Here is a 26,848-nt window from a genome sequence, read left to right on the forward strand (position 1 = left end):
TCCAGAAAGTTTGACAGCAGGCTTCATGAGCATGTGGAGGTCATCCACATGGGCACCCCAGCCCTGAGGAGAGGTATCAGTAGTGAGGATCACTTGAGGTGGAGCAGTTTGGAAGAGAATTCTCTGTTCCAAATTGGAGAGGTGTTCCCACCAAGACAGAGATGTCTGCAGAGGTTCCATGACTGCAACGCAAGTCTCGAGGTCCTGAGAGGCCTGCCACCATTGTGACTGCAAGTTCAACTGAGCCCTCTGCATGCACAAATGGGCGAGAGGGGTAACATGTACATAAGCCACCATGTGGCCCAGCAAACTGAGCAGAAGGCGGGCAGTCACCTGCCGGCTGCTGAGGATGGAGGCCGCCAGCGAAGCGAGGGCAAGAGCCCGATCGCAGGGCAAAAACACCTTTGCCTGCACAGTGTCTAAGTCTGGTACCTATGAGGTTCAGCTGAGAAGATGGGCAGAGGTGAGATTTTGGGTAGATGATCACAAATAAAGACTTGTAGAACCTGCATTGTCAGGGCTAAAGCATTCAGCGCCCCTGTGCGGGAATCGCTCGTTTAACCAGTCTAGGTACGGTAAGACATACACCGCATGACGCCTGAGAAACGCAGCCACCACTGCTAGGCACTTAGTGAAGACGCGAGCGGCTGAGGCCAACCCAAAAGGCAGCACCTAGTACGGATAGTAAGTCTTCCCCACCCCGAAGCGGAGGCATTTTCTGTGGCCAGGGAAAATGGCTGTGTGGGGGTAAGCCTCTTTGAGACTGAGGGAGCAGAATCAGTCTCCTCTTTTGAGGGAAGGTGGGGGGGGGGGGGAAATCAGCGTGCCCAAGGAGACCATCTCAAACTTTTCTCTTGAGAAAAACTTGTTCAACGCCCTGAGGTCAAGGATGGGGCATAAGCCACCCCTTCCTTTTCAGTATTAGGAAATACCTCAAATAGAACCCTCGGCCCTGCTTGCTCGCCTGCTGCGAGAATACAGTCAGGTTGTTGTCAGGGAGGCTAGGCCCCACTATAAGTTAACAGTGCCAGAGGAGCAGAGCAGCACCCCAGGTGGGGAAGTCACACTGAGCACAGAAACACGTGCCCTCTGCCATCACTGAGCAACAGCTTGCGGCAAGCCTAGGTCCCATCTGCACTAGAACAATACAGCTGCTGGGACCAAGGTGGAAGCTGGGGGAAAGGGAACTACAGTGGTGGCAAAAGAGAGGAAGTCTGATGTGCAAGGGAGAGACTGGGCCTTCCCACTCAATCATGCCCACCAAAGCTGCTCTACCAGCCATTGACTCACATGGAGATATATTAGGAGTTAAGGTTCTGAGGGTGCCTTTATAGTGGAGAAAGGGCTTCTGTGTGAGAGGAACATTTGTAAGGAAAGGGGAGGGGAATGAATGTTTAACTTTTGTGTCATTTAACGATGGACTTTCCCCACTAGTAAGGCTTGGGAAAAAAATGGGTCTTGGGTGCACTGAGATATAAAATTTATATCACTGCTTAAAAGTAAGTGTAAGTATGGTCACACTGGGGCTTGCGTACAAATTTGTACTGCAAGCAAAGGACTACTCTGTGCTGATGCAATATTTAGCACCAAAAGCAATTTCTGGGATGATAAATTACAAAGTAACAAACAAATTACAAAAAACTAGAGCCCACCATAAGAACTTTATGTTGGATCAGATTAAAGGTACATCAAACCCAGTATCCTGTTTCCAAAAGTGGCCAATCCAGGTCACAAGTACCTGGTAGGATCCCAAAAGGTTGGGAGATTCCATATTACATATCCCAGGAATATGCAGTGGATTTCCCCAGGTCCATCTTAATGGTTTATAGACTTCCTCCAGAAATTTGTCCAAAACTTTTTGAAACATCTTTCACCACATCCTCCAGCAATGAACTCCAGATTTTAATTATGGAGAAAATCAGGAGAAAATGTGTTACTATTTGCCTTAAATATATCACCTAGTAACTTTGAATGTCATCTAATCTTTGTACTTTTTGAAAGATTAAAAAAACAGATTTGTATTTACACATTCCAAACCACTCATTTTATGGAACTTTCATACCTCCACTTCTGCCATCATCTTCAATTTCTGAAAAAGATAGAAAGCTGGGAAACCGTGCTGGACACTATCGCACAATGTACCAGTATTGCTACTCATGCATCTGGTGAGATTTTGTTGACCCATCCTTTCTGTAAGCTTCCACCAGGCAACTATTCTAAAGCAAGGTTTGGGCGCATAGCAGTCCTGCTAGCATGCCGTATGATCCTCTCGGTGTGGGTGGAACCCACAACAGCTCCCTCTGTAGCAGCCTGGCACACCAGGATGGCAAGGTTTCTGCAATTGGAGTGTATGGACTGCACTGCTGGACATCGCAAACAGGATACGAAGTATGAGGAGTGTTGGCAGGGGTGTTTTAGCTGTTACCCAAGGACTTACAAACTGGATGGGGGGGGGGGGGGGGTGGCTTGCTGCGGGCTGTTTGTGGTGGTCAGATGATTGAGTGCAGGAAGTAATATGGATGAATGTGGAAGTCGTAGGGTGAGTGCTGGTATGAACGTGGGGGTGAGGCTGCTAATTGGAATGATGAGCGGATGAGTGGGGGTTATTAAGAACGATGAAAGTGGGATCTGCATTACATGTGTCCAGCCACGCGGGATAAGTTTTGTTACTAATGACGCTACCGTATTTATGACTTGCCCTGTTGACACAATGTATACTGTTGCATTTTGCGCATGGATGCGGATTCTTGCTGTTAATAAAAATTTTGAAAAAAAAAAAAAAAGGCCTATCCTAAATAGACATTTGTATAGGTAGGTAGGGTAGGGCTAACCTTAGGCAACTGCTGGGCCCCAGAACACAGACATCTAACTCCACCACCAAGCTGACAGGAAATTATAGTGGGGGCAGGGCTTCCACGACAGCACAGGCCCCTGGGGCAATTACCTCTATTCAAATCCCACCCCTAGTAGGGTTTTCACTTTTTTTTTTAAACAAAATATTTTCTGACATTTGTGTCCAGTTAATTTATTTGGTTCTCTATTAAAGGAAAACACATCTTAGTGATTGGGGCTGGGGAGAGATGAAGGGAAGGGGCTGAAAAAAGGCAGGGGACTGAAGAGGAGGGAAATGATAGAGAGGTAAAGGATGAGGAAGAAGGAAAGAGGAGAGAATGGATCAGGAGGGAGGAGTTGATATGGGGATGAGGCAGAGGATGGGGTGGAAGAAGAGGGAAGACTGGCATGAAGAGGAGAGGGAAGGGAGGAATTGGGATAGGAATGTGAAGGAAGCCAGCCACAGACTTCTCCCACTCACCCTGGTTCCCCTCCCCCCCCCCCCCCAACACACACACACCCCTCTCCACCCCCAACCCATTTACCCTGGTTGTCTCCTCTCCAACACCTCAATCACCTTGGTTCCCCCTCTTCCTCAATGAACCTCTTCACACACCTGGTTCACTTCCTCCCTCCACCCTACCCCACATACTTTATCCAGTTCATTCCCTCTTGGTTCACTCCCTCCCTCTCCAGCTCCTATCATTTTGAAACAGGACAGCAGCCTTACTGCTCCTCCGGCACATTCTTTCTTCCCTGCCAAGATCAGAGCATCACAAGGTTCAAAATGCATCTACTGCCACCAATGTTTTTCTACCGGGGGTGGGGGATGGGCAGGAAAGAGGAGAAATGCACTTCCACTGCCACTAATGCTTTTATTTTGAAAGGATCCTCAGTCACCTGTGGCAGATCAGCCAATTCCGCAACAGGGGATGAATTTTGCAACCCTTTTTACGAGAGACAATTGTGGGAGACAGGAAGTCTTGTTCTTAAGTCTACTAACCTTCGGGTCGATACTCTAAGGCCGCGGTAGAAACAGTGCGGCAGTGTCAGGCGCACCCTCGTTCCCCGCACGCACAGTTCTCTTCACCTACCGCTCTATACTCTCTTCTAATTGCATGCAAATGCATGCCGCGGCTGCGAAGCCTTAGGCAAGCGTTAGGCCCGCGCAACCCATTTTACTGTATAGAGCGCCTATACAGTATCCTGGGTTCGCGGGCCTAACTCTTCACGGCCACGCTGGTATCTGTCATTTCAAATGACATTTGAAATGACATGTACCAGGAAGTGGACAGTTATGTTCCCCGATGCTCGGCAAACTATCCCCCAGCCCCCGCTCACCTGCCCTGGCCCCGTCCGGTCTCCGGTGCAGCCCCAGTCCTGTCTCCTCCTCCCGAAGCAAAAAACAAAAAACAAAACTGAAAAAGTAGCAAGGCTCGGGCCTGCTACGATAGTCCCTTCTCCCTTCTCCTCTCCTCCCGATTTCGGGCGTGCATTCATCCAGGCAGAGGGAGACTGTATCGCTGAATCGCCTTACGCGTCCAAATTGTGCGCTCCCAGCACGTTACAGACGGGAAATCTTCAACCGCATGTTACAGTATCGACCTGCTTGTTACTACCATTAAAACTTCTGAACTTACTGTTAAGGAGGAGGACATTAATGCATAGTTAAGTAATCTAGTTTTTCCCATGATTCCAGGCACTGTTTTTGCAAGCCTCAAGGCCCCTCTCTCTATTGCTAAGCTTTGACTAATGGAAAGTGCCCAGGGGAGAATGTCTTAAAAAACAAAACAAACCAAACCCAAACAAACCACACATTCTGACTCCCATGCTCCCAGGCAGGCAGCCTGTATAATGGTGTTTTGTCTGGTGGATCCCTTCCTCACTTAGCCTCTTTTTCCATAACCAAGAAAGGGAAAGGATCCTGTTGAATGCCGCTTGATAAGCCTCTCAAATTACAATAAGATCTTGGCTAAGATTGTGGCTTGTTGAGTGGAGCATGTGTTACCACTGCTAGTCACAGAGATCAAACTGGCTTTATAAAAGACACACAAGGAGTGGATGTCTGTCATTCCTTGAATCTATTACATCATGTGAATGAAACTGAGGCTCTTAATTTTGTCAGATGCAAAGCATGTGACAGGGCTGAATGGGTGTATTTATATCTGACTTACTCTTTGTAAATTTAGCTTTTGAGTGAAATTTCTAAAATTAGTCCAAAATCTCTATTCTAATCCTGATGTTCAGACTAGAGGGAATGGTATGTTTCTAAGAAGTTCTTACTGTGAAAACTAGAGAACTGCTCTTTATCACCTTTGTTTGCATTAGGAATAAACCCTCAGCAGCCATGTTTTGGCAATACCCTGCCTATATACAATAAGAGGATTGTGTTATTTGCTATATGTTCTTTTATGTAACTAACCCTCAAACTCTTCAGATTATTTTGGATATCCTTAAAGAATTTGGTTAAGTATCTGGTTATAAGATGAATAAGAATAAAACAAATTTTGGGAAGGAATGTATGTCAATTAACTCATAGGAGCTTAAGAGGTTTTTTCCCTTTAGGTGGCACAATTTCTTAAATTACCTAAGGATTAGTATCCCACAGTAGTTTGGACAAACTTAACTAGGTGAATTACCTAACTTTGCTCAAAGTTCAAAACAATCTAAAATTATGGTCCCATTTCAAATCTCTGGGTTTGGCAGAACTGTTACTATTAAAGTGAATATTCTCACAGGGTTTTTTTTTGTTTGATATGCTGCCCAGTCTTGTTTTTGAAGTTTTCTTCAGGAAGCTCAAAAAATATGCTGATATTATATGGCAAGGCAGAAACCTAGAATTAAATATCCCTCTTTATCTGAGCAGAGACATGTGGGTGGACTTGAACTTCCAAATTTTAAGGTCTATTAGGCCATGGTTTTGAAGAGTTATTTTGGATGAATGACTTAGAGGATAATCACTGGATCCTGAACAAAAGGGAAAGTGTCACTAAAATCTTTTGCAATGCCTCTTTAGGCCTCTAAGTCAAGGACCTTTCACACTCGCCTCACCCTAGGTGTCTCCTCGGTTTTGGATGTTTGGTATTCCATATTTGTCTCTAGAAAGCTCACCTCTTTACTCTGGAATAACCTGAATTTTCATTCCCATTTCACTAGTAGAATGGGACAACTTTAGTGATGATTCTTTATTGGATATCCAAGTCCAGGGCAAAACATATCAGCTCCCTAGTGCACGGTTTCCAAATCTGCAACTCTAAGGGTAGGCCTTTCAAGCTCCTATAAAGCTTAAGTATAAAAGGGTTGACTGCATTTGAAAAAGTCACAGCTCTTCCCAAAATAAAGTGTTTAATCTGTGACTGGCATCTGTTTCAAATGCACCTTAACAGGTCCAGCTGTTTGATGAAGTGTGGGAAGAGGTTTTTAAGCTCTGAAGGGGGAACTATTACAGTGCATTCAGGAATCTAGATATAAAATCTTATCACTGGTATTTTACCCTAGTGAAGTTACAGAAAATAAGAATTAAAGGGGGATCACTTATGTTGGAGAGAGTGGGTCTGGTGGGAATGCCCTATTATCACAATATTAAATTCCCACTTGACCCGGTCACAGCTCTTAGTCTTAATTTGAAAACTTATTCAGATGCTATTATGTCCTACACAAGGAGAATAACATGCACGAGTGCCCACATATGCATGTACTCCAGTATTTTATAGCCTGCACTTATACGATGTATGCAGGTTATAAGATATGCATACGTATACCTGGAAACAGGTGCTCATGTAAAAAGAAAAGTAAAATCACATTTGAGGTTTTTCTGTTAAGTTCAGAATTATTTGAATAAGTAGTGGCACTCATCCAGATAAGTTCCAATTTATCTGGCTAAGAAGCAATGAAACCAGTAGCTATCCAGTTAAAGTGTTTTGCTAGTACTTAAGCTAAATAAAAATCAGAACTAGTTTGAATAAGTGCCAACTTCAAGATTTAGCTGGATAAAAAGTCCAAAACTGCTATACTTTTGTATTTTTGCATCTAACTTTAAACAAATACACTTGAAGATTTTACTTGAATTTGCCCCTTGTAAGTCTTTTACACGTGTCAGCTGGGAGATTTTCAAACATGTGCACAGCAATTAAATTCAGTTTTACCAATTAGTCCAATTCACCCAGTCCATCTGAAGGTCATGGAGACCCTCCTGGCTGTTCAGTCTCAGTTCCTCCCCATTTCATCCAGACTATGTACCCAGTCAGGATTTCACTTTTAATATGTTTACAATCACTTATTCCAGATACAAAGCAGGTGTAAGCGAGTTAAGCTGCTAAATTTACATATGTAAATTCCTTATAAAATAGCAGCATACTAGCGTAAATGTTGGCCCCTCTTTGGAACACCCCTGGCCTGCCCTTATTGTGCAAATTTATTCACTGACTTATGCATGCCTTTCAAGGTTTACAAAATAGCATATTCGCGAGTATACGCTATTTTATATGCATATCTGATTTTTATGTTCGCAACTTTTGAACTCACCTTTAATTGTTCAGATGCTAGTAGCAACATGTCGCCTTGTTTTACACTGGAATTCTTCATCTAAGCTTCCCATCAGGCCGATGTAATGACGACGTGCAGAAAAAGGGCACTCCTGATTCAGCGCCCGCTCCCCTAACAACCTCTCCAGGGCGCCCAATGCAATATGCAAATGGGCTGCTGTGGTAAAAAGGAGGCACTAGGGGGAAACTTGTGCCCCTAGCGCCTCCTCTGCACCGGGCACCCAGGAGAGGTCTGCTGTCAGAAGGTTAGGAAAACAGACGCTCAATTTTACCAGCATCCATTTTCCAAAATACACGTGATGAGTGTTATTGGCTATGTGCTCTATTTAACGTGCATTTTGCACGTGCTAACCCTGTTTGCCATGGAGGGTTATAGACGTGCCTCCAAAACACGTGTTAAGTCGCATGCTGCAGCCAGCACACGGTATTGCTTCAGCCTGTTTGTGGTTTCAAAACTTAAGATCTGTCCTATGGAACTACTGCTGAATTAGCCTCTTCATCTCAATGATTTGGCAACTCTGAGATTTTGCTAATGTTTTTCCCCCTCTTTACCTCATGTGTGTTCCCCTTTATGGCTTCTTTGCCCTTCTGCATTTCTCTTTTTGCGCTTCGGACATGTGGCACATTTAAAACTAATCGGAGGAAGTTCTTTTTTACTCAATGCACAATTAAACTCTGGAATTTGTTGCCAGAGGATGTGGTTAGTGCAATTAGTATAGCTGGGTTTAAAAAAGGATTGGATAAGTTCTTGGAGGAGAAGTCCATTACCTGCTATTAAGTTCACTTAGAGAATAGCCACTGCCATTAGCAATGGTAACATGGAATAGACTTAGTTTTGGGTACTTGCCAGGTTCTTGTGGCCTGGATTGGCCTCTGTTGGAAACAGGATGCTGGGCTTGATGGACCCTTGGTCTGACCCAGTAAGGCATGTTCTTCTTATGATCATATGGATTTTTTTTTTGCTTTTGAGGGAGAAAGTTGCTTTCTTGCCTTCTCTTTTCTTGTTCTGTTTTTTATAATGTTTTATCACCGGTTTGTGATTTTTCTTACTACTGGTTCTTGATGTTCCCTTTTTGCGTGCTATAAATATGGTTATCTGATTGTGTTTTACTTTTTATGTCATGCTCAGTAACTCATTTATAATAAAGATGAATAAAAAAAAGAAAGATTGAAAATGAAGGTCCCAGTAATGCTCTAAATACAAAAGCAGGAGAAAATTTTGAAATCAAACATTATCAAAAATGGAAAATATGTTAATCAAGGACCATAAAACAATTTATATTCTACTGAAAATTACTCAAGAAAAAACAATGTGTTAGAGGTATATTCTCCCCTCAAAAATGGAAAGGAATCACATTTATAAATGTATCCCACCCCAAAAAAAAAATTATAAAATGATTTCTTCCCTTTTTGATAGCAAATACTTTTATTAAAAAGTGTTGTGACTTGCCTTAAAAACTGATGCTTCATTTACCCACCTCCTTTGTGCTTAGAGATAAAAGCCATTTGTTCCTGAGAGAGAGATGTTAATGGACATTTAGCCAGTCAAAAGAAATTAAAAATAATGGGGCCTCTGAAATCAGCTGGTTCTCATTTTCATTCTGTAAAGTTTTGTATTGTTAAAAGGTATGAATGATTTAGTGCTGAATTCTAGTAAATAAATCATAACGTGAAGGATCTATGCCTCTTAGACTGAAAATGGCTACCGTAAGACCCATTCAAAAAGAATCTAGTATTGCCAATGCCCTATACCTATCTTCCCCAAATGGGAGAAACTAATTGAGAAGTGTGTTCTATCAACTCAATTTCTTACAGCACCATATTCTTGATGATCAGCAGTATGGTTTTCACAGGATGTATAGGACAGAGTTATCAGCTTGAGCAGGGAGGCACAGGTGTGGTGCTCCAATTGGTCAGTCATAACATATCGTTGAGCCGCCTGTGCCAAATTAGATTGGGGGTAAGGTGTTGGCTTGGTTAGCCTCTTTCCTACAAAACAGAGTGCAACATGTTCAGGTAGGAGGCTCCCGTTCAAAATGGAAGCTATTAACAGGGGTATCCACAAGGGTCTACGCTCTCCTCCATACCATAATAATACTTTGAAGTCATTAAGAGCGGTATATTTTATCTACACTGATGACGTAAATTCTTTGTACCTAGCTAGGATGGTGGTTTTTTTTCCCCAGCATCATACACTGACAGGATGGTTGGGAAGGAATAATTTAGTTTGAATTGGGGAAAAAAAAATTCCCCAGATTTAAGAGTTTTTTCCTCTCTTCAGGATCCTAACCCCACTTATTCTTGAAGCCAAAAGTTTAGGTATTATATTGGATTATAATTTATCTTTTAAAACCACAGTAGTAGTAATGAATGTGTTTTATGAAAAAAAAAATATATATATTCACGGGTAGATTTTAAGAGGCCCACGCATGTAAGTCCTGGGATTTAGGAGCTGAAGTTGTAAAACAAAGAAAATAAGAATACCAAAAAGGGCAGGGAATTTAGATAGGGGGTAGGGAAGTTCCCTCCCAGTCCATTCCTTAACTGGAGTGGAGTGGACTGGGGACGGGCCAAATGCGTCGCCACATGGAAATTGTGAGAGTCCCCCCTCCCCTTGCAAGTGCCGCCCACACATGGATTTTATAACACGCGTGTGCCAGCGCATGCATGTTATAAAGTCAGCATGTCCATGTGCGCGTGCTGGGAAGCATGGGAACGTTTGAAAATCTACTCCTTAGGAGGTAATTTTCAAAAGAGTTACGCATGTAGACGTAACATTCTATCATAGCAATTTTCAAAAGCCATTTACTCGCATAAAGTGTACTTACACTAGTAAATCCTAAGGACAATTCAATGGCATATACTGTAGCAATTTTCTAAAGCCCACTTACTCAAGTAAAGTGCATTTACTCTAGTAAAACCCAGTTTTACTTAAGTACCGTATTTTTCGCTCCATAAGACGCACCTGACCATAAGACGCACCTAGGATTCAGATGGGGAAAATAAAAAAAAAAAAATTGTGCTAAACCGGCTCTGCGTCTGGGCGTCTTATGGAGCAAATTAGGGGAGTGCATAGCTTTTTTTTTTCTCCCCATTTTGTTTTCGGGTCTGGGGAGGGCCATTTCGGTCCACTCCCCAGATCAGAAAACTTTTCTTTCTCTGGGAACCCCTCCCCCCAAAAAAAAAACCCCATCCCAACCCTTTAAATTAACAACCCCCACCCTCCTGACCCCCCAAGACCTGCCAAATGTCCCTGGTGGTCCAGCGGGAGTCCAGGAGCGGTGTCCTGGGCTTGGGCCGTCGGCTGCCAGTAATCAAAATGGCACCGACAGCCCTTTGCCCTCATTATGTCACTGAGACCGACCAATAGCAGCGGTCGGTCCCAGTGACATAGTGAGGGCAAAGGGCCGTCGGCGCCATTTTGTTTACTGGCAGCCGACAGCTCACGCCCAGGAGATCGTTCCCGGACCGCTCCTGGACCCCTGCTGGACCACCAGGGATGTTTGGCAGGTCTGGGGGGGGGGGGGGGGTCAGGAGGGTGGGGGGTTGTAGGAAATTAAGTCGGCAGGTCTTGGGGGAGTTTGTTAGATTTTTGTTTGGTTTTTTTTTTTTATATTCGCTCCATAAGACGCACATACATTTCCCCCCCCCCCCACACACTTTTGGGGGAAAAAAAGTGTGTCTTATGGAGCGAAAAATACGGTAAATGCTTTTTAAAATCAGGCTCTTAGATTTTTTTGCTCTCTCCTGCCCTTTTTCAGTTGATTGTGCAAGCAATAGTATTTAGACTAGACCATTGCAATAGTTTATACATGGGTCTTCCGAAGTTATTTGCAATCTTTACAATGGATATAATTTAAGATTTTTATATTCTGCTTTTTGGCACTTCAAAGTGTACATCAAAGCGGATTACATTCTGGCCCCATAGGTTTTTCCCTATCTCACAGGGCTTGCAATCTAATTTTGTACCTGAGGCAACAGAGGATAAGTCACAAGGAGTGATAGTATATGAACCCTAGTTTCCCTCCCTGGATCATAGCCTGCTCTAACCACTAGACTACTCCTCAACTCCTTGCGGTGGCTAAGCTATTAACTGGTATTAATAGATTGGATCCTATTACTCCTATGTTCATCCGGTTATACTGGTTGCCAATAAAATGGAGAGTGGATTTTAAACTACAAATACTTAAATTGTTATATTAAGGCACGTTCCCTAGTTAGGAAACTGCAGAGATATGTGCCACAGCATATCTTGTGCTCAGACTAATCCCTACAATTAGGGACTATAAATTGCAATGGGCACAATTAAGAGCTTTTTCTTGTGTCGCGCTTAAACTTTTGAATGAGCTGCCTACTAACCCAAAGGGAAGAGAGATATTAAGAGAGTTTTAGAAAAAAGTTGAAGGGAATGTTTTTTTAAATATGAGTACGTAATTTTATATCTTTGCTTTAATGCTGCCATTTGTGTGCTTATGAAGATTATGCTGTAAAGTGCACCAGAATGAATTGGAAGCGGCAGTCTATAAAAGTTTTAAATGTATTCACACTTTGGACAGCAGTAGATGACAGCTCAGGGGAAAGAGGAAAATACTTCCAGGTAATCCCAGATAATCATCCCACAAGAGAAAAATACCCTAACATACACATTTTGGGGATAATTTTAGAAATTCCTATAGGTACATTTTACCAATTTTAAGTTACTCTATGTAAACTACCTGCACGTTTCCACATGCTAATTTGCACACAGTTATTTGGGGTAAAATTGCACACTTTTCAAAATGTTAACGCATGTGCAGAAGTGCAAACGCCTACCCAACCCCCCCCCCCCCCAATTGTGGTGAAACATCTGCAGCAGGCCATGCACATAAATTTACCAGCATACTGGGTGAGCAATTTTATAAAAACCCATTTCCACTGCTTTATCTGTGAAAAGGTTTAAAGCTGCCCTCACTAACTTTTACATAGAAAAAAAAAAAAAAAGTGTCCTTAAGCACAGGAATTAAAAAATAAAAATAAAAAAAATCCAGGACTCAGCAGTTATAGGCACTGGTGTACAGTTTTACCGTGCATCGTTTAATTTATTAATACAGATAACAAAGTTAAAGTTATTATTTCAAGGGCACTTTCTTTCTTTGCTTGGATTGTGAGAGTGCACTAATCAGTTACCTCCAGGAGAGGCACGCCTGGTTTTTGAGTTTTTCAGAAACTAGGACACCTACATATTCTTGGCAGATAAAAAGAAAATGTTCACCTGCAGGATTTTCCATCCATGTTCTCTGTAACTAGATATAACGTGGACCGAGAAAAGGGGTAAAGCAATCCAAACACAAGAGCGTGTGAAAAGCTACCTCATATTAAACCAGGGCTTCCTGGCCTTTTAGCCAATGGGATTCAATTTTAGCATTTGAAAATTCATATGACCCCAGACAGTGACCAAAATAAATCAGCAGGGATGTGGTCCCCCTCCAACAATCACTCCATTTTCACCCTCACCGCACTCCCAGCAATTTCCTCTCTCAACCTCCAACCTCCCCCTCCAGCATAACCCATCTAGCTGATCCCCTCTTACATCCACTAGATCCTCTCACTTTTCAGCCCTTTTTATATCCCTAGCTGAACCTCTCTCCCAAGCCCTTCTTATAACCCCCAACTTGATCCTGTTATCTACCTCTCTCCCCTCCCAGCCTCCCCCCCCTCCTGCATTACATCGCCAGTCAAACATCTTTCACCCCCTACCACAGCCACTCCCTCTCCAGCAGATCCAACCCTCAAACCCCTTCATCTGCTCCCTCCCTTCAAACATTCCTCTCTAAATAATATCTCCCTGGTCCCCAGTCCAAAGATGAGTGAAAACTGGTGAGAAGGGAGGGTAGACTGATGGCAGGGGCAACATTTTTCTCTTTGGTATGTTCAGTACTTGCTGAGGAGAGAGGAGCTGTGGTAATCTCCAGTGGCTCCTGCACATTCAGCTCCTTCCTCTCCTCATGGCAGGTCCTAAATGAAACAGTGATCTCAAGCAGCAGAGGCAGCATTAGTAATGAAAGTCAGTACAGGACCTGGGAGAGCCAGTGCAAGAGCACATACCCTTCAGTGTCCCCCAACCTCTCCTCGTGCAGGACTTAGTTTTACCAACAAAACTCATGCAAGGGCACCATCACTGTCGGGCCTATGAGTGTGTGCTGGATTACAGGCCCCCATGCTGCTGCCACTGGGGCCTAAGAACGCGGACATTTCAGGCACTTGTGACCCCAGCTGAAGGTTTCAGGAACCTGTTTGGGAAGCCATGCAATACATACTTGTAGACACTGTAGGATTTCTACCTTTCTGGATGTTGTAGGTGGTTCTCCCTGAAAGGACATTTCAGACATTCCACATCCAACTTATTTATTCTAATTTACTGCTCTGTTAAGAATCTGTGCCTCCTGAATTTCTATGCAGTGAGTGCACTCAGCTGTAGTGCAGTAACTGAACTTTAGCCCCATCAAGTAAACTGAAGTAAACACTATTCTTAAGGTTTTTAACCCTCCTGTAAAATGCTGACACAACAGAAAAGCTATTTAATGCTCCCAAATATGTCAGTCATTTAAACATTTCTAAACTAGAAATGAGTAACAAAAAGCCCAAATCTAAGAAAAAAAAAAAAAAAAAAAAAAAAAAAAAAGAGGCAGCAGTACAAAATTATAACCCAGATTCAAGCATTAAAAGCAACTCCCTCTGACAAAAGCTGCTTGCCTTCAACTCTGGGAAGCCTTGCTTTCTCATTCTAGCCTCTGTATCCCCTAGCGCAAAATGTCTTTGCTATTTATTGTATTTAAGGAGAAAAAAAAAAGGACAAAATATTTGAAAAGTGTATCACAAGTTGCCTAAGAAATGGTTTTAAATTCCAGGGTCCCAAGGAGATGAATTGTCTGTCAAAAAACAATGTGGCTCCATCAGATGGACTTGGCAGTTAGAAACAAAAGGGATTTTCTCAGCTTCTTCCGCACAAATATGAAATATTTGCTCTTGGCCAACAGATGGAGTGATTTAAAGAGATCCTTCATATGTATCTTGTTTTTCCATTCTAACGTAAATCATTTTCCCCCCTTCCTTTCCCTCCCCAGAACTTCCAATCAGAGCAGCACACAAAAGAAAACTAAACGCCATTACATGAGATGAGATTGAGTTCCCAGGAAAGGTGTTTTACACCAGTTAAAACTCCAAAACCTAAACACCTTGCTCTTAGGGTTTGTTTGTTTCTTTTAATTGCAACAGGTTTCTTTGCTCTCCATGGGAATAATGAGGGAAGAGGTTAGTAATGTAACAGCAAAATCCAGATTTCACAAACTATTGAACCTCCTTTAAAGAAAAAAAGTTTGACTTAAAACTAATAAAGCCTACCTTTAAAAACTGGCAAAAAAAATAAATAAAATATAAAAAATACAGATGCATCCCAAGTATCCTAAACATGTGGCTAGGACATTAACCATACGTGAATGGGACACATTTTTAGGATCATTTATCAAAATGCATTATGGCGTTAATGCACATGTTAAGACCATAACACATGCGAAAAGGATAATAGCACCAGTGGGAATGCAAATTTTTGAGGGGACGGGATCGAGGGAGGGGTTTGGGCGGGTTTTAATTAAATTAGAGGCCATAATCACTCTGTGCGATAGCATAGCACACGCTAATCGCACAGTTTTAACACCAGAAATAACACCACCTTTCTCCCCGGCGTTAAGCTGTGCGATATGTCCGAAATGGCCATAACGCAATTCACGATAAATTTTTGGAATTGCATTTTGGCCATTTGGGGAAGAGGAGGAGGGGAAAGAGAAGGAGAACCTCTGGGGAGGGCCTCACTGTCAGGCCGATACAGTACAGTGCGCTCCGAAACTAATAGCGCCGGCAACATGCAAATGCATGTTGATGGCCCTATTAGTTATTCCCACGCGATACAGAAAGTAAAATGTGCAGCCAAGCCGCACATTTTACTTTCAGAAATTCACGCCTGCCCAAAGGCTGGCGTTAATTTCGGCCGGCACCAGGGAAGTGTACAGAAAAGTAGAAAAAACTGCTTTTCTATACGCTCTCAGACTTAATATCATAGCAATATTAAGTCGGAGGCCCCAAAAGTGTAAAAAAAAATTAAAAAAAGTAAATAAATCGGCCCACGGGTCGCTCAATTATGCCGGCGTCCGTTTTCCGAACCCGTGGCTGTCAGCGGGTTTGGGAACTGACGACGGCAAAATTGAGCATCGGCTGTCAAAAAGAAGGCGCTAGGGACGCGCTAGTGTCCCTAGCACCTCCTTTTACCGTGGACCCTAATTTGCATAGGCCACCCTCCTGAATCGCGCGCCCAGGAGGGTGGCCTGTGCGCTCGCCGGCTCTCCCGCGCGTTTTTCTGTATCAGCCTGCTCATGCACCTATTTATAATCTCTATAGGGGGGGCCACCTGATAGGTCGAGGTGAGATGTTAGTGGTGGTTTAGGGGCCTGTTTCACCATGCAATAACACCTATACAAAGCAGTTACCACGCTGTGCAGTAACTTACAAGTTTCCATAAACACGGCCCTTTTTCATAACGCATGCGTTATTAACAAATTTTGGGGGAATGATGGGGATTATTTGCTAAACCTGATACAATGCTTTACTCCAAACAAATCACAAGAAGATTATAATAGTCTGTTAAATAAAATAATTTACAGCATCAAATGGAAGGCTAATCGTTATAACTCATCCCCACATTCCCCAACCCTCACCACTTCTCCTTCTATATTAATACTCCCCCAACACCTATGTACAGGCCGATGCAACGCTCATGATTGAGTGCCTACTCCTTTAACACACAACAATCCACCTCATAGGGGCGCCCAATGCAAAATTTAAAAATGGGCTGCCGTGGTAAAAAGGAGGCACTAGGGGAAGCTGCATGCCCCTAGCACCTCCTCGGCAGTGGGAGCCTGGGAGAGGTGGCTGTCAGCTGAAAACTGAATTTTAGAGCATCGGTTTTCATAACCTGTGCTCGGGGCAGACGTTAATTTTGATGAGTAAAAATGTACGTGTCGGGCACTACTGCCTACGTGCACAATTGGACGTGCGTTTTGAACATGTTAACTCCAGTTTTGCATGGGGGCGGGGTTATGGACGCGTACCCAAAACACACATCTAATTGCGGGTTGAACCATGCACTGCCGCCAGCACATGGAATTTCATCAGCCTGTCTGATCTCAAGAGTTAAAAAACAGAACACCTGCAAAGCTTTCGAACTAACAGAAAATGATCATCCCCTTGTGTGTGCGTGCAGCTTTTTCAACCTAGTTTTAAGGAGCACATTTTACAAACTCAGCCACTCTGGTGCTATTTAGCACTGTTGACTCCCAGGTGCTATATTTTGCACCAGATTCTTTGCAGGGTGGGTAATTAAATAATCAGAGGCGATTAGAAGGTGGATGAAGTACTGGCAGCTATATATTGTGCCTGTGTTCTGCAGATTAAAGATAGGTGGCAAAACAGGATATTTTCCATCCTCAGATTTCTAAGAAGATGGGACAGTTCTGGGTTAACAAGAGCAAATTTGTTCCCAAAAATTTTTAAAAAATAAAATAAATTGTGCAAAATAAATTTTAAAAAAAAAACCCTTTGTGATCAAATCTGCCTCTGCTTTTCAGCAGTGCTTAAATTTGGAGCACAAAAGCAGAACAATTCCTTTCTATATAGCACACTGAACAACCTGCCTGCTTAGTCCAGTGATATTTTTAAATATACAACAGTAAGAATTTGGGCTGGTTTGGCAACTCCTTGGGAAGAGCAGCTCACTGTAAAGCAAGAAACCCCAGTCTGATACTTAGCTCTGGGCTTCTGCTCCTGGGACCGGCTGAGGCTGGGCAACCCTGGAGGGGGCCACAGTCTAAGGCCCCTGGCCGAGGACGGTCACTACAATGGCTGGGATGGATCAGTGAGTCAGGATGTGGGTTCTAACTGAGCTGGAAGCCCAAAAGGAGCAAGAAATTGGTAGGACCCTCCCCCCAATATAAAAAAAAAACCAAGCTACAAACTAATACATCTTACAAACAGCCCTTAAGACTTAGCATTTGCACCTGGGTGTAAACACTATTGAGTTTTATTTGTGTTATCTGCTTCAAATCCACTGCAAAACCTATGATAAACCCCATACAATCAAGGATTTAAGCATCGGTCAGAATCTAGAGGTTAGTGGCCTTTTATTTTTAATGAAAAGGACCTCAAAGCATAAATGCAAAAATCTAGCCTATAGCTGGCCATCAAAACTCCTCTGCCAGCAATGCATACAGGTTTTGGCCAAGGAGAGAACATTTAACTATGACTACAGGAATTTCTCAGACTGAAAACACAATTGGTTCCTGAAAGCAGGGTCAATTCAAAAAAAAAAAAAAAAGATTGCCCCACAAGATGTTATAAATGGGGGATTGGTTCCAGCACTAGTGCCCAATACCCTATTTTCATCAAAATAACCCAGAAATTAGTAATAGATACTAACACACAAAAACACTTTAAAATATTTTGCCTGAGGAAGAAACAAATCCCAACTGAATCATAACTTTAAACACCTTAAGCCAAGGATATACTGTACTAAAAAAATAAAATAAACTCCCTGCTTATGGTTCTCATTTCTAAGATATTCTTCAACAGCCAAAGTGCTATAAACTGAAATGCTATTTCACACAGATCCCCATCTATACAGCTTCTGTTACCAACTAAAATGGAAGTAAAACCTTAGGTTTGTATTTAAAAATGATTTACAGTAACATTTGGTGACTTTTTTCAGCACTTAAAAAGCATTTTCAGAGTGGCCATGGAATTTCTCAGAAATGAAGACTTAAAAGCCAAGGACAAGAGTATTTATATCTGAAAGGAGAAAAATTTCTTCTTTTCAGACTTGGAAGTGTGTTTTGTTTTTTTAATAACTAAATTTTATGTATAAAGCTGAGATTTTTTTTTTTTATCTGGTTATCTGCCACTCACATTTTGGAAGATTTTGCAGATAAAAATAAACTTAAAACCTCTCTAAAAAAAAGGAACTCAAGAGTTTAGAAGAAAAAGGGAGAGGAAAACCAGGATTATAAATGACTGACTAGAAGGAAATAGTCATCACATATCAGGTATCTGGGAAATCCTGCAGTAGTGAGACAGACACGGACATCCTGGGGGCTTTGAAATGCTTGCTCACTTCTGTTGGCTCAGTGGAATGCTTTCAGCAGCTGCATTAGAATACAGTTTGGCCGTCTACCCATGCAAATGGATGTCATGTCAACAGTTAAGAATATGCTCATTTATAATACATACAGAGAAATGGACAATGTATTTTGCAATAAACATGCTAGGAATTATCAAGAGGGTAATTTAACACATTACATATTGTATGTACAATGGCGTACTTACACACCTTGTATAAAAGGAACCTAGAGATTTTCTAGTTGTTTTTTTTTTTGTTTTTTGGGGGTTTTTTTTATAATTAATGTTTCAAACCCTGGAAGTTGTAATTCGTACTCCTAGCTCTGTAAATAAGTTGGGGGGGGGGGTTTTGTAAAGAATCTAATCCAAATGTCTGAATGGGCATGTCACTTCTCACTAGTCATTGCTATACAATCCACAATTGTGCACGGATCAAAGAAATTCCGGTTTTGTATTGCACAAGTTAACAAGAGGCATCATGGAATGAGTGAAAATGAATTATTCCAACACAGAACCATAAACTCTAATCCAAAAGAGTTTTTTCAGGATATCCAAAATCAATAAATAAATCAGTAATGGCTACTACCAAAGAGTAAAGATTTCAGAAAAACAATGGATATGAACGATGTGAAAGTGGACAGTAGCTAGGGTTGAAACCTTAATGATTGGTCCTACTGCTCAAAGTTCACCTTGCATACATGATTGAAAAGTACAGAACTGTAATTTATTTTCTCAGCACCATTTCAACTGAGAGCTTCCAGCAGGTATTTCCTGACAAACATGTGGCATGGCATTTTCATATGGTATTTGTCAAAAAATGTGGTAGAATGTTTCTATAAACTGTTCTAGACATGTATTTCCTTGGCTGGAAAACTGTATGTTTGACACCTCTGGAAAGCTCCCATTATTAAAAGCTACCAGACCTCACCAGCTGCAAATGAAAGGATTTACATCACTACTAGAGAAGTTTCCAATACAAAATTTCTAAAATTCCATATAAAAAAAGTTATGGAAGCCAGAACAGGCCCAAGAATGGATGTGGAAATAAAATGTTCAATAAGGTATCTTTCTGGTTAAACTGTAATTTTGCGCTGGGTCCAGTAACTTCCTATGAAATAACCTTTACTGGCAGTTGTAAGTGTAACCCAGTACTTTTTGGCTTTGTACAACTTAATTTCTTGGCAAGGTGTACACTTACTAAGGCCTCTCCTGGCACCACTTTTTCATTTTGGCCACACAGAAGACATAACATTTGTTAACATGCAATAACATCCTGGTTGAGCTAAATGCAAGAAAAGATATACTAGATCCCTTAATGCCTTCCAACAGGATATGATCAGCCTGTGACAATATTAGCACTAAAATCTCAGATCACCTAATCTGTACAGTAGGTAATTTACAGACACTGAATTTTAAATCATAAGTAGTCCAAAAAACAGAACACTTGTTCAACCATAAACTAAACCAGTTAAAAAGAATTTAATGCTGAAAATATGAATTGTGCACTCACAATATACAGCAATACATGAGTCTATGAAGGATGGAGAGCATTGATATGGAAGTGCAGTGGAAACAGGCTGGAAGCCAACAAGTTTGTTTGTGAGAGGATTTGTTAAACTGAACTTGACTATGCTAGAAAAATGAGTGTGGGAAAGGCTTGCCAATTGTTAAAACCAAGATTTGTCATAAAGAGGTCTCTTATAAAAAGATTACCTATTGCATACTTAAATTGTGTCAAGTTCCTGTAACAGGAAGGGGTCTTAGGTTTCCCAGAATTATGCATTCCCTACATACATTTTGCATAGCTAGACATAACTTGTGCTTGGTCTATTTGATCTCTGAACAATTACAGTGAATAGTATGAATTTAAAGTACATGCATATTCTACAATTTCAGTCCCACTATCTGAAATTCAATTTTTTCTGATCGACCTGTAACCCTATTTCCTTACCAAGAATTATCAGCTACTATCCTTGTTCCAAGTCTAGAACAAAAAATACTGCAAGCATTTACTAAAGATTTCTCTACACAGCAATTAGCAGGAATGCTGTTATTTTCTGGATCTTACAGATCTACAGTCTGCAAAATGAAGTGGAGTAGCCTAGCCTGTGGTTAGAGCAGGTTGTGAACCTGGGAAGCCAGGCTACAAATCCCTCTGCTGCTCTTTATGACCTTGAGCAAATTGTTTCACCTTCCATTGCCTCAATTACAAACCCAGACTGTAAGCCATCTAGGGACAGGGAAATACCAATAGTACTCGAACATAATCCACTTGAAAGTCACTGACCAGTCATGAAAGGCAAAATAAATGGTTAAAATATATCTCCAAGCTATAAATACGACCAATTTAGATTTATCTGACTCAAATATTTTCTCTCTCATGTTCAAATATGTGGGAGACTAGTCAGCATATTCAGTTCTGTCCTGCAGATTCACTCCTGTGCAGCATTTTTGTAGGCCCCTGAACAAAGGCCTAGCCAATTTGGTGGCAAAACCAGGACCATGGCCCCAAATTTCACTCACTCTGATGAAAGAACCATATTTTCTAGACTGAATTTCTAGACCAGAAAAAAAAGTGTTTCAAGTCAAATGGCTAGTTTATAGCATTAAAATACTTAGTTTGGGTAAAAAAAAAAGTTCAGTTAGAAACTACACAACTACTTACAACAGTGTATGCCATCACACCAGTCAGTGTTACCTAATTTTGAAGAGCTGCAAACTGCCCTTGCTCTTCTGGTCAACAATTCCAGTCAGAGCTCAAATTTGATGCTCCAATGCTTGGAAACAGAGGGGTGAAATTTTTTTGAAAAGTCATACCGTCATATCTTTGAAATGAAAAATACTTGATACTTACAGCCTCTCCAGCTCTTTCAGATCCTGGAATGCTCCCCTTTCAATAGTGCTAATCTTGTTCTCCATGAGCTGACTGAAATGCAGAACACAGAGTGGGCTTTAATGCAACCCATAATCAAACAACCATTAACACCTGCCATTGCTGCACTCCAGCAACTGGCACTCATCAGCTCACCTACATTAACTCAGCAATTCCTGCTGCAGGCTGCAATTTCTCACAATTTCATGTGATTCAAAACAGTTGTCTGACACCCAACTGGGCCTAAATAAGCAGCAGGAATCTAGAAAAAAAAAACGGACTGCCACTTCTGAATGAAAAAAAAAATTTTGAGAAGCAAATCTAACGTCTACTGAAAAACTTCTTTTCTGGGTCACTGGGGGTTATTTGGAAAATAAAGCACAGTTTGCCAGAATTACAAACACGAAACTGTGACTTGATAGCATATGTCATTTGTCTTGTTAAAATCGTAAGTGATCTACCTCTGAAATTAGTTACTTATAGAAAAAATGTATATTTTCATATGTATATACATAGCTAGCAAATATATATAAACAAACACCCCCTTCAATTTCTCAAACAACCAATTAAAGTATTTCAAAGTATAGGTAGCATCAGAGCTTGAGCAAGTTATGCAGTTTACACAATGAGGGCAGTTCTATTTAAATAAAAGCACTCCCACCACATGATTAGCAACTGAATACTGTCTAAAGAAAAAAATAGTATGCCCATAATATCAACATCACCACCATTTAAGTGCTAATCCAAGGAATGTATTTACCACAGCCATAGTTAATTTGTCACCTGAATTTTTAAACTCATACATATACAAAGAGTAAAATATTATTCACAGTTGAACTCCATACATAGGGCACTCGTCCTCACACCGGAGACCTATGACCACAAAAATAACATTCTTGAAAAAGTATTACTAATAGAATTAATTATAGGACAACATGTAAGATGTCCAGACAGAGAACAGTCAATGTTGGGATACATATTCCTTGCTATAGGGGGAAAAAAACAAAACAAAACTGGATTTACATTGGAGAGCTTGTTTACATGTCATAAATCTGCTTTTAAATTTTCAATAAAATTACAGACATTCCCCATGTTCATAAACTAAGTTATATAATTATCCAGGAGCATGGGTTCCCAGTCTGAATTGTTGTACAAAACTTTAGATCGGTCCACGTAACATTGCCTAGAGAAAGTCGATTGCCTGCTACACAGCACTGGCTTTTATTGACAGGACGTACATAAACAAGCCAGCGCCCATATTGCCGTGCTGCAATGAGGTCGTGGCCATCGGGCTAGAATTTAATTCCTTGTAGTTTAACTATCAAAAACTTTTGGAGAATGTAGGCAGGAAACTTTAAAAATAAAACCATGGTTTTGCTTTGCTTCCCCCCGCCCCCCCAGTTTAGAAAGTTACTCCAGGCCACCGCCTTCTTTCTTATGGCTCCGTTAACTACAGCATGGCAACTACAAGACTGTGTACTTTGCACAGCAGGTCATTTTTGTAAACATTAAATAAGCATACAAGCACACATTCTAAAATAAAATTAAAACCTTACAGGACTCTAGGTTGTCTCAGGCTGGCAAAGTCCGTCTTAGTGATTCTTGTGAGGTTATTGCCATTCAGATCCCTAGGGAGGGGAGTGAAAAAAAAGCAGGAATTAGCAGTAAAATGAAATATACAACACGCTTCCCTGTTGTCTTCTTTACTAGGTAAGGATGATTTTTCCTAAAGGTCACTACCTACAACAGAATTTTTGGGGTCACATCAATTTTGGTCATTGTCTCAAAAAGATATCAAAAATATTTTCTGAACTCAGCTCCTAAAACTGTACTGTAAACAGCAGACCCATTTTAATAGAGTGCTATTTTTATGGGTTTTAATCACAAAACTTTTTTTGCTATTATAAGATCACAGCAATTTTCGAGTCAGTCAATATTTAAACCAGTTTACAACTAAACTACTTAACCGAAGCTTATTTATTGAAAAGTTTATTTAAAGTTCCTAGAAACTGCTTATTACAAATTACTTGATCTAGCTTTAAAAAAAACTATAGCCTTATTCCACATTTAAACCAAGGAATAAGCTAATTTTGTGACTGCAAAAAAGTCAGAAAGACCCCTTTTTTCTGCAGTGTTTCTAAAACTGTATAGAACAACCTAGCATTTACCTTCTATCAAGCCTGTATTTGTGGAAGAACTAAACTGTATTTACAGTCCTGGAAAATCCACCCCCACCTCCATGACCTTAAAATATAAACAGCTTTCAGAGGTACCAACTTCATTTACAGCCCAGGAAACCCCCACTGTGCCTGTAAATGGTAAAACGATTTTCAGAAGGATGGAAATGCTCTTCAGACCTTGGTATCGGGAGGAATTTCAGTGCCAACTTTTCCTAATATCCAGAGTCAGGATCTTATCTTTGCCTGCTTCTAAGTATGGTAAATAGCCTTCTATTTCTCAGCCTGCATCCTACCTCCCTGGAAACTCAAACTGCAGGTAAATATTGTTGTATTATCTCTAGCCATAAAACTACAAGCCATTTATTATAATCTTTTCATGTGTGTGTGTATATATATATATATATATATATATATATATATTTGTGCATAACAAGTGACCCTTTCCACTAACCGCATACCACTGTGTTCAAGCACACTCAGGAAAGACATGCATGCCATAAACACTTCAGTCTTTCTTCCCAGTTCTATTACAACCATTTTGGAGAAGTCTGCTAAGAGCAATAAAAGTGCAAGGCCCTGTCTTCAATACTTTCTGCTCTCTCTGGCCGGGACACTAGATTTGGTTGAAGTCCACAGCATAGCCTTCAGTGGGGACTGGATGGATATGAGCGCCTATGTGACTCTTGAATCCATGCAGACAGTTGTGTGCAGCACCTAATAATTCCATTTTGACAAGAAAATCCAGGATATTGACACAGCTTGTTCAGCGCTTAGACTTGTCAGCACTTAAGGGCGAGGGCTTATGTCTAACCAAAGCGGGATGAGGGGAGGTTCAGGAAAGGCTCCCGATTCTACTATAATTATGTGCAAGGGCTCGTTTTAACATAAAATTAGAGGTTTCAAAAAATGTGAACTGTAAAAGTGTCATCTTCTGCATCCAAGCCTATGAAATTATCCTTCAAGGAATGAGCCAAGCTTCACAGAGTCTGCCTTTTGAACAGCTACTATGTGTGGCACTATCAAACATCAGAGAAGGTTGCAAGGACGACTAAGATCTCACTGCAGCTGGAGCAAGTTGCCTTTCAGCCAAGGCTGATTTTAATGGCGGAGCTACTTGGCTTTTATTTTATTTCTATCGTTTCAACTACACAAGTCTAGAAAAAAATCAAGCAAAAAAAAAAAAAAAAAAAAGGCTTGGTGAACTAAGACGACGTGGGTGAATGGTGCCTTAAGTGTGAGAAACCTGCCCTGTCAGCTCAGGGATGCCCAGATTTTGGACAGAATGTCAACCTGGAAATCCATAACTTAACTTGGAGCTGACAGCTTTTAATACGGGGAAAGACAAACTTTGGGCAGTCTTAGATTTTTTTTCTCCTGTTCGAAAGGGTAAAATATAAGTTGGATGAGGCTTTTCTTGTTTTTCTTCCTCCCACCAACCTAATTATAAACCAGTTCTGCGGTTCTCAACAGTCCTAACGCTGCTGCTGCACAGCCTTGGGTCTCCCCTCATCCAGCATTACTGCAGCAAACAAAACCAAAACACTCAAGTCTCCCCGATGCACTTCTCTTGTTTTGGGGTTTTCCAGCGCATAAAAGGCACACCTATAGCGAAATTGTTGGGGGTGTATTTTCCTTTTTTTTTTTTTTTTTTTTTTTTTTTAAATCCTTCATGCCTCCTAATCTAAACCATACTAGCGTACCATGATCGTGCCAGAATAAACTATTAGCAGACCACAAAACGTCAACATGCAGGAACTGTTTTACTTGTGCAAATCTGAAGAGCCCCTCTCCCAGCAAAAGCAATCCGGTTGTTGCAGATCGCAGGGAAAACAATCGGACTATTCTAATTTGACAAGAAAGACGATGGCAGAGCGATGCTCCCCTCCCCCCGAGGCAGGGGGAGCGGGTTGCTATTATACTCACAGTCGCTCGGTGTTGCGGGGGGATGTTGCGGGGCACGGTGCGCAGGGACAGCCCGTGGCAGTCCACCGTGCTGCCGGAGCACGAGCACTGAGCCGGGCACGGTTGCGGGGCCCCCGGGCTCGCCACGGCCAGCAGCAGCAGCCACGCCACGGCCAGGGACCACTTCCAGCAGCCCAGCCACGCATCTTTCGATTTCTCTCGCTCGTTTGGTCTCGGTAGCCCCAGCCAGCGAATATTCAGAGTTATAAAATTTATATATATATAATATGTATGTATGTATTTATCAGCAAGAACAAAAGAAAGAGCACACAGAGGCACAAAAAAAAAATGTAAAAGAAGCTGATCTGCAGGGAGTGCGGGGGGGGGGGGGGAGTAAAGGTGATGGTGGGGGTAAAAAAAACTCCTTGGTTGTAGTTTCAAATTATTGGATTCGAATGCAGTACTTCACTCCTTCAAAGGCTTTCAACTGCCACAGGTATTCAGTGAAAAACAAAAAAAAAAAGAGAAAAACAACAACAACAACAAAAAAAAAACAACACAAGAACCATCAACTTCACTTGTATTCCTGGAGCGCGCGCGGCATGCGCTCTTCCCGTGCGGCACAGGAGCCTTCTGCCCTCCAGGGCTTCCCCTCCTCCTCCTCCTCCAGCTACGCCCGGCTCGCCGCCCGTCCGCCCGGGGCTGCCTGGCTCCCCTGGAGGTGCATCGCGACCGGCGGCGGGCAGAGCAGTCAGAGCAGGGGCCGGCTCCCGGGCGCCTCCAGCAGACGAGCGGCCGCAGCGCTCAGCAGCAGCGGCGGCGGCGGCGGCAGGGGACGCCACTCGCGAAGTCAGCGGGCGGGCGGGGGGCTCTGCGGGGCCACGGCGAGCAGGCGAGCTCTCCTTGTCCCATACGTGCCCACCGGCGCCGCTCACCCGAGGGGGGGGGGGGGGGGGGGGGAGAAGCCCGGGTCTGCCGATCGGGAAAGGGGATGCCCGGCCCCCCCCCCTTCACTCCTCAGCGACGCGCACCATCTGTGGTGGTGGTGGTGGTGGTGTGGTGAGGAAGAGATGAAGCGGGCGCGGTGGGCACCGATCGAGCGTCGCTCCCCCTTCTCCCGGAGCGGGGGTGGGACTTTCTTGCGATTATTCCCCGCCGCGGCAGCCACCTGGACGGCAGAGGTAGAGGGCGGCGCTCAGCGGCTTGCGGGGGATCTTCTGCGGACCTGCGCCACGGGAACTTTTTTCCTCCCGGCAGCAAAGAGAAGAGAGAGAGAGAGAGCGATTCAACGAGACGATGCCCGCCCGGTTATTTGGGGA

At 42.3% G+C, this 26,848-nt stretch overlaps 1 protein-coding gene across 1 annotated transcript in view; it reads right to left on the reverse strand.

The window, feature by feature from the left end:
- SLIT2 (slit guidance ligand 2) overlaps positions 1 to 25,886 on the reverse strand; it is a 749,523-nt gene extending 723,637 nt beyond the window's left edge. The window contains 3 exon segments of the mRNA XM_029590345.1: positions 21,430 to 21,501; positions 23,004 to 23,075; positions 25,551 to 25,886. Coding sequence (XP_029446205.1) covers positions 21,430 to 21,501; positions 23,004 to 23,075; positions 25,551 to 25,735 — 329 coding nt within the window. The 5' untranslated portion in view covers positions 25,736 to 25,886.
- Positions 25,887 to 26,848: the final 962 nt, after the last annotated feature.

This window comes from Rhinatrema bivittatum, chromosome 1 (genome assembly GCF_901001135.1).
Source record: "Rhinatrema bivittatum chromosome 1, aRhiBiv1.1, whole genome shotgun sequence".
In the NCBI taxonomy this organism is placed as follows: Eukaryota; Metazoa; Chordata; class Amphibia; order Gymnophiona; family Rhinatrematidae; genus Rhinatrema; species Rhinatrema bivittatum.